The sequence below is a fragment of the Barbus barbus genome, assembly GCF_936440315.1.
Source record: "Barbus barbus genome assembly, chromosome: 20".
NCBI lineage: Eukaryota > Metazoa > Chordata > Actinopteri > Cypriniformes > Cyprinidae > Barbus > Barbus barbus.
Genome location: NC_136748.1, coordinates 11,427,186 through 11,439,261, shown reverse-complemented (window position 1 = coordinate 11,439,261; position 12,076 = coordinate 11,427,186). Strand labels below are relative to the sequence as shown.

The 12,076-nt window shown below is 33.2% G+C and overlaps 1 protein-coding gene across 2 annotated transcripts in view; it reads right to left on the bottom strand.

Annotated features, from left to right (window-relative positions):
- Positions 1 to 4,421: 4,421 nt before the first annotated feature.
- Positions 4,422 to 12,076, bottom strand: part of LOC306886569 (dystrobrevin beta-like) — a gene marked incomplete at both ends in the record, with an annotated part of 37,982 nt that continues 30,327 nt past the window's right edge. The window contains 9 exons of one of the 2 annotated variants that reach the window (XM_079443767.1): positions 4,422 to 4,471; positions 5,549 to 5,602; positions 5,685 to 5,774; positions 6,204 to 6,363; positions 7,878 to 7,898; positions 8,073 to 8,169; positions 9,012 to 9,125; positions 10,060 to 10,145; positions 10,404 to 10,494. In XM_079443767.1, coding sequence (XP_079299893.1) covers positions 4,422 to 4,471; positions 5,549 to 5,602; positions 5,685 to 5,774; positions 6,204 to 6,363; positions 7,878 to 7,898; positions 8,073 to 8,169; positions 9,012 to 9,125; positions 10,060 to 10,145; positions 10,404 to 10,494 — 763 coding nt within the window. Of the gene's footprint in view, positions 4,472 to 5,540; positions 5,603 to 5,684; positions 5,775 to 6,203; positions 6,364 to 7,877; positions 7,899 to 8,072; positions 8,170 to 9,011; positions 9,126 to 10,059; positions 10,146 to 10,403; positions 10,495 to 12,076 lie in introns of those variants that run through there. The other variant, XM_079443768.1, reaches the window with a different exon arrangement.

Genomic DNA, 12,076 nt, shown 5'->3' with positions numbered 1-12,076 from the left:
GGCATTAGTGCCAAGTGCAAAGACTTTCCTTAAAAGTAATTTATAAGGTGTGTTATTAAACAGAGTCCCATGAAATTTCAGGATGTTTAGGATAACCTTATTTTCAGTAAACATGAGTGAACTCAACCATACTAGACGATATAGTTCACCTAAAAATGAAAGTTCCATCATCATTTACTCACTCTCAAGTTATTTCAAACCAATATTAATTTCTTTCTTTTGTTGAACAAAAAAAGTAAATAAAAGCAGTCACTGCCTTACTATGGAAGTCAATGGCTGCTGTCAACTGTTAGGTTAAAACATTCTTCAAAATATCTTCTTTTGTGTCCAACAGAAGAGAGAAACTCATTCAGGTTTGGAACACCTTGAGAGTGAGTAAATGATGACAGAATTTTCAATTTTGGGTGAATTGTCCCTTTAAACTGTCTTATGTTTGTCATGTTTTCATATTGGGTTGAAACAAAGAAACTGCTTTAACTGCATCTTTTTTGCACACAATACAAGTGATTCTGCCTAACTTTTACTTCTGTGCTGCTCTATAAAGACAGCAAGTCATCTTGACTTGGAATGACATGAGATTAAGGAGTTAGGAAAGGTACAATTTTCATGGTTGTCCACGGCATAATGGTAAATAACTGATTTTGTAACTCAATCAGAGCCGTTGCTTAAATTCACATTTAAATGTTATGGGTGGCCCCGCCATCACAGGATCCCCTTGACGACAGATCTGAACTCAATCCTAATGGAGCTGAGACATATTATTCTGTGGACACACACACAAACACACTTTGAAGTTTTTTCACATATTTTACTCTTTAATAGTATACAAAAAAACATAGGGGTGACGTAAACGCAAATATGGACGTAAACCATTGCAATCAATGATTGTATACAGCAGCAAAACCATCAAATGAAATAATTAAACAGTGTTTGTAGCTTCAACTGACAGTTTGGAGTTTTAAAACAGTAAAATCACGAGTTGCCAAAGAAATGAAAACCTGATGGTATGGATTTTGTTTTTGAAAAATTGTTTCGTCTAACTTTGATAACATAGGAGGTCCTCCGTTGGAGGCCCATCTGTAAGATATAAATTTGCAATGATGCTTGAAATTGATTTCAAGCAGGGTTCCTTCTGCTTAAACTGTATTGTGTTTCAACCATTTAAGGCACACCGTTATTAGTTACCCTCTCGGTGGACTGCTTCTGTAAATTCATAATCAATAAATTGTGGTTTAACACGCACAAATACACAGAACAAACACCTAAAGGACACACTACAGGTTGGCAAACAGTTTGGCACAACTTTTAAAGGCAGAACAATATTTTTTTTCCCAAAGATCACAGATAAATAATGACTGCATTCCGACTAAGCCACATACTTAAACTCCTAAGGGCTGACTTGCACATGTGCAGAATATTTTATTTTATACAGCACTTTATACAGTACATCTAGGCACACACCTACATCAGAATATTGCATTCATATTTGTAGCAAATGTTGGAACATAATCAAACTTTCAAATTTGCCATCTGAGAGTATTTCGTACGTTATCGTCCAAGCTTAAACAATGACAATAAATTCCCAACTACATTGTATATTTCTTTCCTTAAAACACAGAACAAGCATTATGATATGTAAAATCTGATTTGAAAAAGGAAATATATATGATTGCACTCACTATAACAAAAGCAACGCTTTTTCCAGTGTAACACACTGAATGAGACCTCACTGTTCATATTAGCCATTCAAAAGATTTCCTTATGCAGAATTACAAGCATTTTAGAAAAGTAATAAACAGTGAAAGAATCATTTCATCTAATGACCCTCATAAATATCAAAGAATCTTAATATTCTACACCAAAACTCACTTTAAACTGTTGCTCAATGGATTTATCTCATTTAACATTCAAATGTTAGCAGTCATAAACAAAACTTTTTTTTTTAAATAATGGTTATTATTTCTTATTTGAAACCAAACTAACAAAGAACAAATCACAAGTATAACACAATTACATACTTATAATAATTAGATAAATGTAATTATTGAACCTGAATTCCTTCTGATTCAAGTACAGTAAGTCAAACTCTCTTCCTCACAACAATAAAGCTTTAGACACTAAGCATGTCTTCTTCCTATAACGGCGTGTCCATGTCTGATGCGCAACACTATGAAAGCCATTTCTGTCACATTCTGCTTTTGTAAATCATAATTATAACATTAAAAGCCAAAAGTATGATATACTGTCATAATTATGAGATAATTCAAAATCATGAAAAAGCTGAAATTTTGAGATAAAAAGTCAAACTTTTGTCAGTCATGATGACTTTTTCTCATAATTTTGGCTGTCATAAATGTAACGTTTTATCTCATAATTATGACAGTATGTCACAATTTTGACTTTTTTCAGTTTAATTCAAATAACTTTGAATTTTATCTCATACTTTCGACTTTTATATATTTATGACTTAGTATGTCATAATTTCGACCATTTAATGTCATAATTATGTTTTTATCTCAATTTAAACTATTATCTCTTAACTATGACTTGGTATGTCAATTTCACTTATTTTGTCATAATTTTGACTTTTTATGTTATATGACTTAGTATGCCCATTTCAAATTTTATGTCAAACTTTCAACTTTTTTTGTCATAGTTATATTTTATGTTAGAATGTTTTTTTATTTTTGCTTTTATTATTTATATGCTTTTATGACAATTATGTTTTTTTATCTCAGTTTTGACGTGTTATAATTATAACTTATCTTATCATTTCAAATTTTGTCATAATTATGAGTTTAATCTCATAATTCTGTCTTTTTATGACATTTTATCTTATAGTTATGACTTAGTATGTCATAATTTCAAATTTTATGTCAAACTTTCAACTCTTTTTATGCCACAGTTATATTTTTATGTTAGAATTATTTGTATTATTTTTCTTGGCATAATTGAATGACAAGATTTTTTTATCTCAATGTTGAATTGTCATAATTATAATTTACCTCATAATTTCAATTTTTTTGTCATACTTATGACTGTTGTCTCATAATTTTTACTATTTATGGCATAGTTTTGACTTTTTATCTTATAGTTATGACATAGTGGCCTGGTTTCACAGACAGGGCTTAGTCTAAACCAGGATTAGGCCATAGTTCAATTAGGACATTTAAGTCATTTTTATCTTGAGACTAAACAAAGGCACTGATATATTTTAAGAGCAGTCAGTGCACGTTTCTTTCAGTTGAAACAGCTCGGAGTTACATTTTAGTCTGGGACTAGGGTTAAGGGTTGTCTATAAATCCGGGGGAGTATGTCATTATTTAAAATTTTTATGTCATAATTACGAATTACCAAAGCATTTTTTCTTATGTGGCAGAGATGGGCTTCCATACAACGATCCTGTTTTCTACACTCAGCCGTTCCATAAAGTTTTTATGACCTGTGGTAATCTTTGACATTTGACCTTCATGGTGTCAAAGTAAATTCCACCCATTTGTTCACACGCGTTGCTACCGCGTTCCTCTCTCAACAGTCCCTGAGCACTGGTTTCATTAAATTCACACGAGTACACACAATAACTGAACTCAATAAAGCTTTTGAAGAAACTTTTACAGAGACGTGTGCACTCAAAGATGGCTGGCTAAGCTGGTTTATAGATATACGGAACATACATCCGTATTCCATTAAAAGTCCCTTTATGATCTCCAAAAATACAGAGAGATACATATGCGATACTCTAAACTAAGAGGCAATACCGAAGCGCTAAAACAATGGCCACAACGATGGGCTAAACTTAACACAGTAGCAGAATTCCCAGACAAACGGCGAGCTCTACGAGACGTCCCTGAAATATGGTGGTTCGGATGCGTGTGATGCAGAAGCAGCAGCTCGATGATCAGAAGACTACAAGGAGCAACGGAGCAGGCATCACTCGAGTCGGTCGGAATAAATGTCACATGCAGAGCAAATACGAGCCCTCTCCACCTTTCCAGTAGAGCCGCTCCATGCATTAAAACACAAAAAATCATCACTAGTCATACAAAAAAACTTCCTGTGTTGGGAACATCTGGAAAAATAGCTACAGCATAGATCAATTTGAGTGACATCATGAAGATGCACAGTGCGTTCGTTTCAGAGAGAAGTAATCACAAAGTCATAAAGGTTTTTTAAGAAAGCACAAACAAGCCATTCTCATGGGTAATGTGATAACAATGGGTTTATACAGATAGACATAGAGCTATATTTATATATATATATATCTATATATATTTATATACTTCCTAATAAATCCAACTTGCTCTGTGCAAGGTGTAATGAAGAGTTTGTTTCACATAGTGAAACCCAGTTGGGGAAGAGCATGCATTTGTCTATGTGCGAATGCCAGAGAGCTTTTGATGTCGCTGGTTCTTTCCTGGGGCTTAGAATGAAGGGGTGGAGTGCCTTTTCCCAGAATGCTTCAGCGATGACACTGGACAAAACACAAATTTAAGATTAGGGGGTCATAACGGCTCCACAGTACATTGCACTTTTAACTTTGGCTTTAAGGGCAGGACTAGACAATGTACTCATTTATACTTGCATGAAATATTCTATATTCTTTTACTCTGACTCAGCTAGAAGAAAGAAAAGAGGCCTCAATCAAACCGAGAAACTATAGGCTGGTAACTGTGGAAGTTATCTTTAAATAATTAGGGATGCACCGATATTAAAATTCAACTTTGTATATATAAATAAAAAAAGTAAGTAAATAAATAAATAAATAACTGCAATGTGGATTCAGGCATCACATTATAATGTACAGTATGAAAATGGATATTCATTTTGCTGAAGATTGATTATTGATTTTGTGTGTGTGTGTGTGTTTTTGAAGATTTTGGTTTTTAAAGACCTTAAATGAGCACTAGATGACAACAAATGTGTGGAATTAAACATTCAATATCAGCCAATGTACTGTATATACTATTGTTCAAGTTTTAAATAATGTTTTAAAAGTTTTTTTTAAAGACGTCTGTGCATAATTTGCTTGAAAAATACAGTAAAGTAAAAACAGTAATGTGGAATTGTGAAAAACTGTTTTCTATTTTAAAATGTGATTTATTACTGTGGCAGCAAAGCTGAATTTTTAGCATTCATTACTCCAGTCTTCAGTGTTACATGATTCTTTAGAAATCATCACCTATATACTGATTTGGTGCTCAAAAAACATTTACTATTATTTTTGTGGAAAAAATTATTTCATAAAAAGCAAAAAAAAGAAAAAACATTTAAACTGAAATCTTTCGTATCATTATAAATGTCTTTTGTCACTTTTGACCCATTTCTGTCCTTGCTGAATAAAAGCAATAATGTATTTTAGTCACCAATTTTGGCCAATAACTCATGCAGTACTGATATATCGTGCATCCCTATAATTAAAAGCTTGGAAGCTTATTAAAAGGGTAATGGACTTTGGGCCTTTACTGTTTTCTGTCATTCTGAGAGAACAGAAGTAAAGGAATAAGTAAGGTATAAGGGTAAAATGACAAACAAGGACTTTGCTACTCACCCTTCTCTCTTCCATTTCGCATGTTCTCCTCTTCTTCCTCCAAACCGTCGTCCACTGCAAAATTGACAAACATTAAAATTACCACTCAAATCACAAAGTGGGTACTTAGAGGAGAAAAGTGAGTCTACAAGAGTACCTGAGTGAAGTTCTTTCACTAGTGACGACATAGTGTTTGTGATTGAGTCTGCAGCCACTAAAAGATCATTACGGAGATTTCTTGGTACACCTAGATGAAAGAGGATTGTTTTCAGATCACAATATCTAGAATATATAAATCCAAAATTAATTTAGCGACTTAAATTTCAGTCTGTTGCTCACTCAGAGCTATCATATAGCATTAAATGTTTTAGAATATTGTCAATAACATTTGTTTAGACTACATTTATGGTATTGCGTAGTGCTAAAAGCCCTCGTCTTTTTTATGGAAAAGATCGGTTTGGACATTCTTCCCCTAAACATCTTCTAACCATCTTTAAAAACATGTTCTAAAGATCTTTTATTCATCTTCTAAACATCTAAACATCTTCTAAACATTTTCTAATCTTCTTCTAAACATCTTTTAATCATCTTCCAAACGTCTTGTAAACATCTTCCAAACATCTTCTAAACATCTTATGTGGATGATAATGTCAATGCAAAGCTTGACACTTCTCACCCTGAGAGAAGGCATCCAGCACGTCATCTCCGACCCCTGCCAGGCAGTCCTGTGGTGTGTGTGTGGGGGTTGAGCCGGCTGAGGTGGAGCGGATGGGCATAGGCATGGTGCAGCTGGCGCTGTGGCTGGGAGATGAGTGGGGCGAACTCCCCGTCTGAACCTGTACGAGGGAAATTAGACAAAAATTACACTAAATATATAACAACCTGAACCTCCATTGGTCCCTCGCTCCCCAAGAAACACTGATAAATAGCTACTACTGCAGACACACCTACAGATATCTGATCTGTATCTTTAGGTTGTAGTGCATACGTCTTTGGCCTGAGAGCTCACTGAGCAGCATGCAAGTGCCATTAGAGGAGCAAAAGGATGGTAGAAAAGAGCCACACTGTCCCACAGATTGATGCTGGGCCCAGGGCCTGTGGCCCACTGCCAGGCAGCAGATGGCTGGCCAGACTGCAGTCACATTAGACGTGAGGTGCTTAGCCCTGATGAAAGGAGAGCAGGTCTCTGATATTTGGCAGGGAGACATGCGGCTCGTGGTCCCTCCCTGGGTCACAGGAACAAAGCAGTGGGACTTGACTGGAAATGGGAGCTTCATGTCCTCGTTATGAGGAGCAGACGTGACAGAGATCACCCACAGAGACGGTCTGTGATAAGCTCATGAGATAAACTCATGCTTTATTCTCTTTAAGCAACTTTCACTTATCAGAAATTCACTTTTTAGAAATAGCAATTCTGTAAACATTTACTTATCCTTATATCATTTCAAGCTTAAATTACTTTCTTTCTTTTGTGGAACACAATGGACTGATGCTCCAAAAATGGCAAAAAAGTAGGAATGCACCACTATTAAAATACATTAAGATACACATAATTATTTTCAAGTCACAGCCAATGACTAATAAAGCAATTTTGTCTAAATAAATAAAAAAATAAAGCAAATATAGTGAATGTAGGCATTACAGTATTATAATGTACATAGACTTAAAACTGCATATTCTTTTTTTGAGATCTGCTAAAGATTATATTACAAGATCAAATTCAATCAAATATCTGTAGTCAATTCTGAGTAAATATTTTGTGTCTATCTAATTTCAGCAATTTTACATACAGACATCATGCGCAAAGTTAAGATCAATTAAAATAAATTATATTAAATTATTCATATTTTTAAAGGGGTCATATGATGTTGCTAAAAAGAACATTATTTTGTGTATTTGATGTAATGCAATATGTTTACGTGGTTCGAGGTTCAAAAAACACATTATTTTCCACCATATAACTATGGTTATATGATGATGGCAGTCAAATGAGTCATGAAATAATTTCAAAGTATATTTGTAGCATTTTCATTGTTTCCAGAGCTTGGTGGGAAAAAAAAATCCCATTCATTGTCATTGCATGGAAAAGAGAAGCATGAACATTCTTTATAATATCTCATTTCATGTTCCACAGAAGAAAGAAAGTTAGGGTGAGTAAATAATGCAAAAATGTATTTTTGTCAGCGATCCTCTCCATTTTTCAGCGTTATGCAACCCGTTAATCTTTTACCTGTCACTTTTTTGAAAATGTCTGTTTTGCCATTCTCAATGCATATGTCAGTTCAAACTTTTGCAGCTTTTGGAGCATGTTCACTCCAGAATTGCAGAGCTGTATTAAAGGAACACTTACTGCCTGTTTCTGCTCTTCATCCTGTCAGCCAGAAGATGAGAGATGACAGTGAGTGAAAGCAGACACGTCAGCGAGACAGCGGTGGGAAAGAGAAAGGTGAAGAAAAAAGAGAGACAAAAAGTGAGCAAACAAATAAAGTTTTCATACATGCAGAGGGAAATAAAGAGCCAAATTGTTGTCCAACAAGTTTCGTACCTTCAGCAGCCTCATGAGACCTTCCAGCTGGATCATCAGTTCTCTCCTGCTCTCCTGCAGGGCCGACATACGCCTCTCCAACTCGTCTTTTCTGTGCCTGAACCAAATGACAAGCAAAATGAATAAATGATCACCTTATGAATCATAAAAATCAATGACTGCCAAATATACGCGACTTAAAGGGCACATATGATGGAAAAAAGGATTTTCTTTGCTCTTTTGAAATAAAAAGCTCCTTGTTCTATGTTCATAATGCAAAGCTCCCTCCACAACCCACTCATACAATTTATAAAAACTAAGTGGGAAAAATGTCTCATGCTATAATGGTATTGCCTTCAGAACCAGGATATTCGCATATATCATTTTTAAAGATACAGTAACAAAAACAGTAACAAAAAGCTTTTACAGGTTAAAATGATGGCAGCTAATTGTAAAATGTAAAATTAAATTATGAAATTTTGATTAACATTAAAAAATCATGACATAAGTGTAGAATATGAGCCCTTTCCACTCAAGTCTTTCATTAAAAACATAGTACTGCTCAGAAATGCACATAATGTGACTAAATCTCCATGAAACTAAAACAAAGAGGGCAAAAACAGAACATAATGGAAATGTGCTCATTCACAAATCTAATGAGACCAACATATTATTAAGAAAACTGATTTGGCTTCTACATGCCCTCTGGTGCCTATAAAAGGTACTCCGTCTAAATGACTTGAACAATGACTACAGGGAGTGAAATCCCACCCAGTCCATTTAAAACCTGTTATGCTCCTAACAACCTCAAATGCTGTGAAACGCTCTGGTTAAAAGAAAGTTATGGGTAATTTAACATTGAACGCTTCCTCTTCTTTACAACTCTGATTAATACTACAACCATTCTGTTGTTTTTTGTGCTTGTGTGTATAAAGGCTGTGTGTGAGCGTGTTTGTGTACCGCAGCAATCGTAGCTCTGCCAGTAGAGTGGGGTTCTGCTGGGCTTTCTCTGGAGTGGGTTGAGAAGCCTGTTCATGTTCTAGACGCAGACGCTGGATTTCCTGCAGTATCTCCCTATATACGCCAAACACAGAAACCAAAATGAACTTCACTGGCACCTTTTTGAAAGCACTCAATTGTAATGTAGCACAGTCGCATTAATCACAACAACAATAATAATAATTATTATCAATAATAATAATAATAAAAATAAAACATGAAATGTTTAAATGAACAATATAATAATAATAATAATAATAATAGACATTATTACTATATTTGTTAAATTGTTTAATTGATAATAATAGTTAAGTATTTAATTTAAATATTTAATGTTTATTTTGGTTGAATAATTAAATGTAATAATAACAATAATAATTGTTATTGTTATTATTATTAATAATAATGATAATAAAACATTAAATGTTTAAATTAAGAATATACTATATAACTTCATAATAATTCTAATACTACTACTAATAATAATAATAATAATAGACCTTATTACTAAAACTGTTAAATCATTTCATTTATAATAATAGTTAAGTATTTAATTTAAATACTTAATGTTTTTATTGGTTGAGTTATTAAATATATTATTATTATTATTATTATCATCATTATACAATTTGGTTAAATGTAAATTTTAGTTTGAATATTCAAATGTATTATTATTATATAATTTAATTAACTGTAATTAATAAATATTCATTGTAAATAATATTTAAATATTATATTGAATTCATTTTTTTAAATAATTGAATGTATAGCAGTTATTATTATTATTATTATTACTGCTATTACTGTATAATTTAATTAACTCTTAATAATATTAAAATTAATAATATTTAATTAGTAAGTAAATATATTACGTAATTACAGCATTTCAATTATTGTTATTCTTTTACGTGACAGTAAATCTGAATACATATTGACTTATTTTCATTTAGCTTGAAGAAATGTATTTCCATCGCAAAGCAAGAAACATTTAACTGTTTAAAAACCCCACCTGTTTTTATTCTCTAGTTCTGCGATGAGCTGCCTTTGTTGCTTATTAGCATCAAAGTTGAAACTCAGATCAGTTGGAGGACATTGCTGAAAGACAAAATAATTAGTATTAATTATTATGCTCAAAACTAATTAGAAAGATGCCAATAAATGAACACAAATATATGCTGCCTAGTTATGGAGCATAAAAGCCAGATAAACAAATTAATATTACTAAACATGCTGTTGATTTTCAATAAATTCCACGCAGTAAAAAAGTGTCCTCTGAAAACTTCATCAACAATGTGCTTTTTATTTCCATTGTGAAGTACTGAGGTGTAATTTGAGTGTGATTATGAGTCTCACAGTGGAGTTGCTGGCCTCCGCTGCCAGACGAGCAGCATATCGCGCGATAAGACGATGTTCTTCATCCAGTCTGCTGGGACTCTCAAGGGTGCTACAGTCCAGACAGAGAGACAGAATAAGAAGAAATACATACAGCAGGAAGAAAAAAGACAAAGAGAGGTATGGAGCGTGAGCCGGATGATGGCAGATGTGATTTCCAGAAATCAACATGAGTAATGAAACATCTGAGATGATAGATGACCATCAGGAAACAGTTTTGGGGAAGATACTCTAAAATGTGGCTGCTCAAGATATAAGAACTACTCATAGTTCAAAGCTGCTTAAGTACAGCCATGATACATCATTTACTTTATAATAATATACTTTATTTATATAATATAATATATGTAAAAAAATATATATTTTGAGTAAATATTTGTATTGTTCATTTAATTACACAATTTTATACATTTAGTATAAAAAGTCAAGATATATATATTTTTTTCAAATAATTGAGTAAATATTTAGTAAATGTTCATTTTCTTACAGCAATTTTATATACATTTATTGCAGACCAAGTCAAGATTATTTATTTATTTATTATTTATTTATAAATATATATGATTATTATATTTTCTTCCACATTTGTGCAGCGAATTTTGAGTAAATATTTTTATATAATTATATAAAATATTATAATCATATTTTAATGTTTTTTTGCGCAATTTGTCATTTCTAATATAATTTCAGCAATTTTACATAGATTTAATGTTTTATAATTACATTAGATTATTTGTAATATATCAGTATTAGCATTTTCATCCACCTAAAATCCTCAGAGCAGGTACCTTGTGTCTGAATGGATGCAGAGCGCAGACGTGTGCAGTGAATGCATAGGCTCTGGTAGTGTGGCTTTATGTTATAGGGTTTGGCATATGGCTGGAGCAGATGACGGAGCATATGTTTTTCTTCCTCATTAAGTGCCCTACAATTAGGAGTGAATCACGTGTGCATATGTGTGAATGTGTATATTCTGCGAGTTAGACACCACACAAAAACACACATTTATCAACATGCACACGCCGCATTTATCAATCAAATGTAACACAAATATTATATTTGTTAATACAATAGGATAATAAATGAGTTGCACAGATCTGGACTGCTGTGTCGGTCCCTGTGGCCCCGCCGCCGTGACCTGCCTGAACTCTCACGCTCTCAACGGAGTGATTCATTAAGAGGGTTGTTTTCATGCCAGACGTCTCACAGACAGACATGCTGTTTATAATAATCAGTGTCACGCTGAGAATGATCCACTGGAATCCACTTATTGATATGGCACCCTGACAGCGACTGTTAGGCCCTTATACTGACACTTAAAAGTGCTCTGGGTAATTTTTTCTCATTAAACAGCTTTACGCAAAGAAATGAGAAACACTTTCAACAAATATGTTTAAAATTAGTTGCACTTAAATAAGATAAATACAAGTGCAAAGCAAGGGCCTAAGAAAAAAAACTAAAACTCACTGGGCGGAAAAGCTGTGGGTGAATAACTGAAATGGGTCTTTCTTAAATTCATTAAATGGAAATATGCCCCTGCAAACTTAGTAATAATAATAATAATGTTATTACATATAACATTGTAAAAATATTAAATTATATTAAACTGTATTTGAAGTATTAAACATGACTAA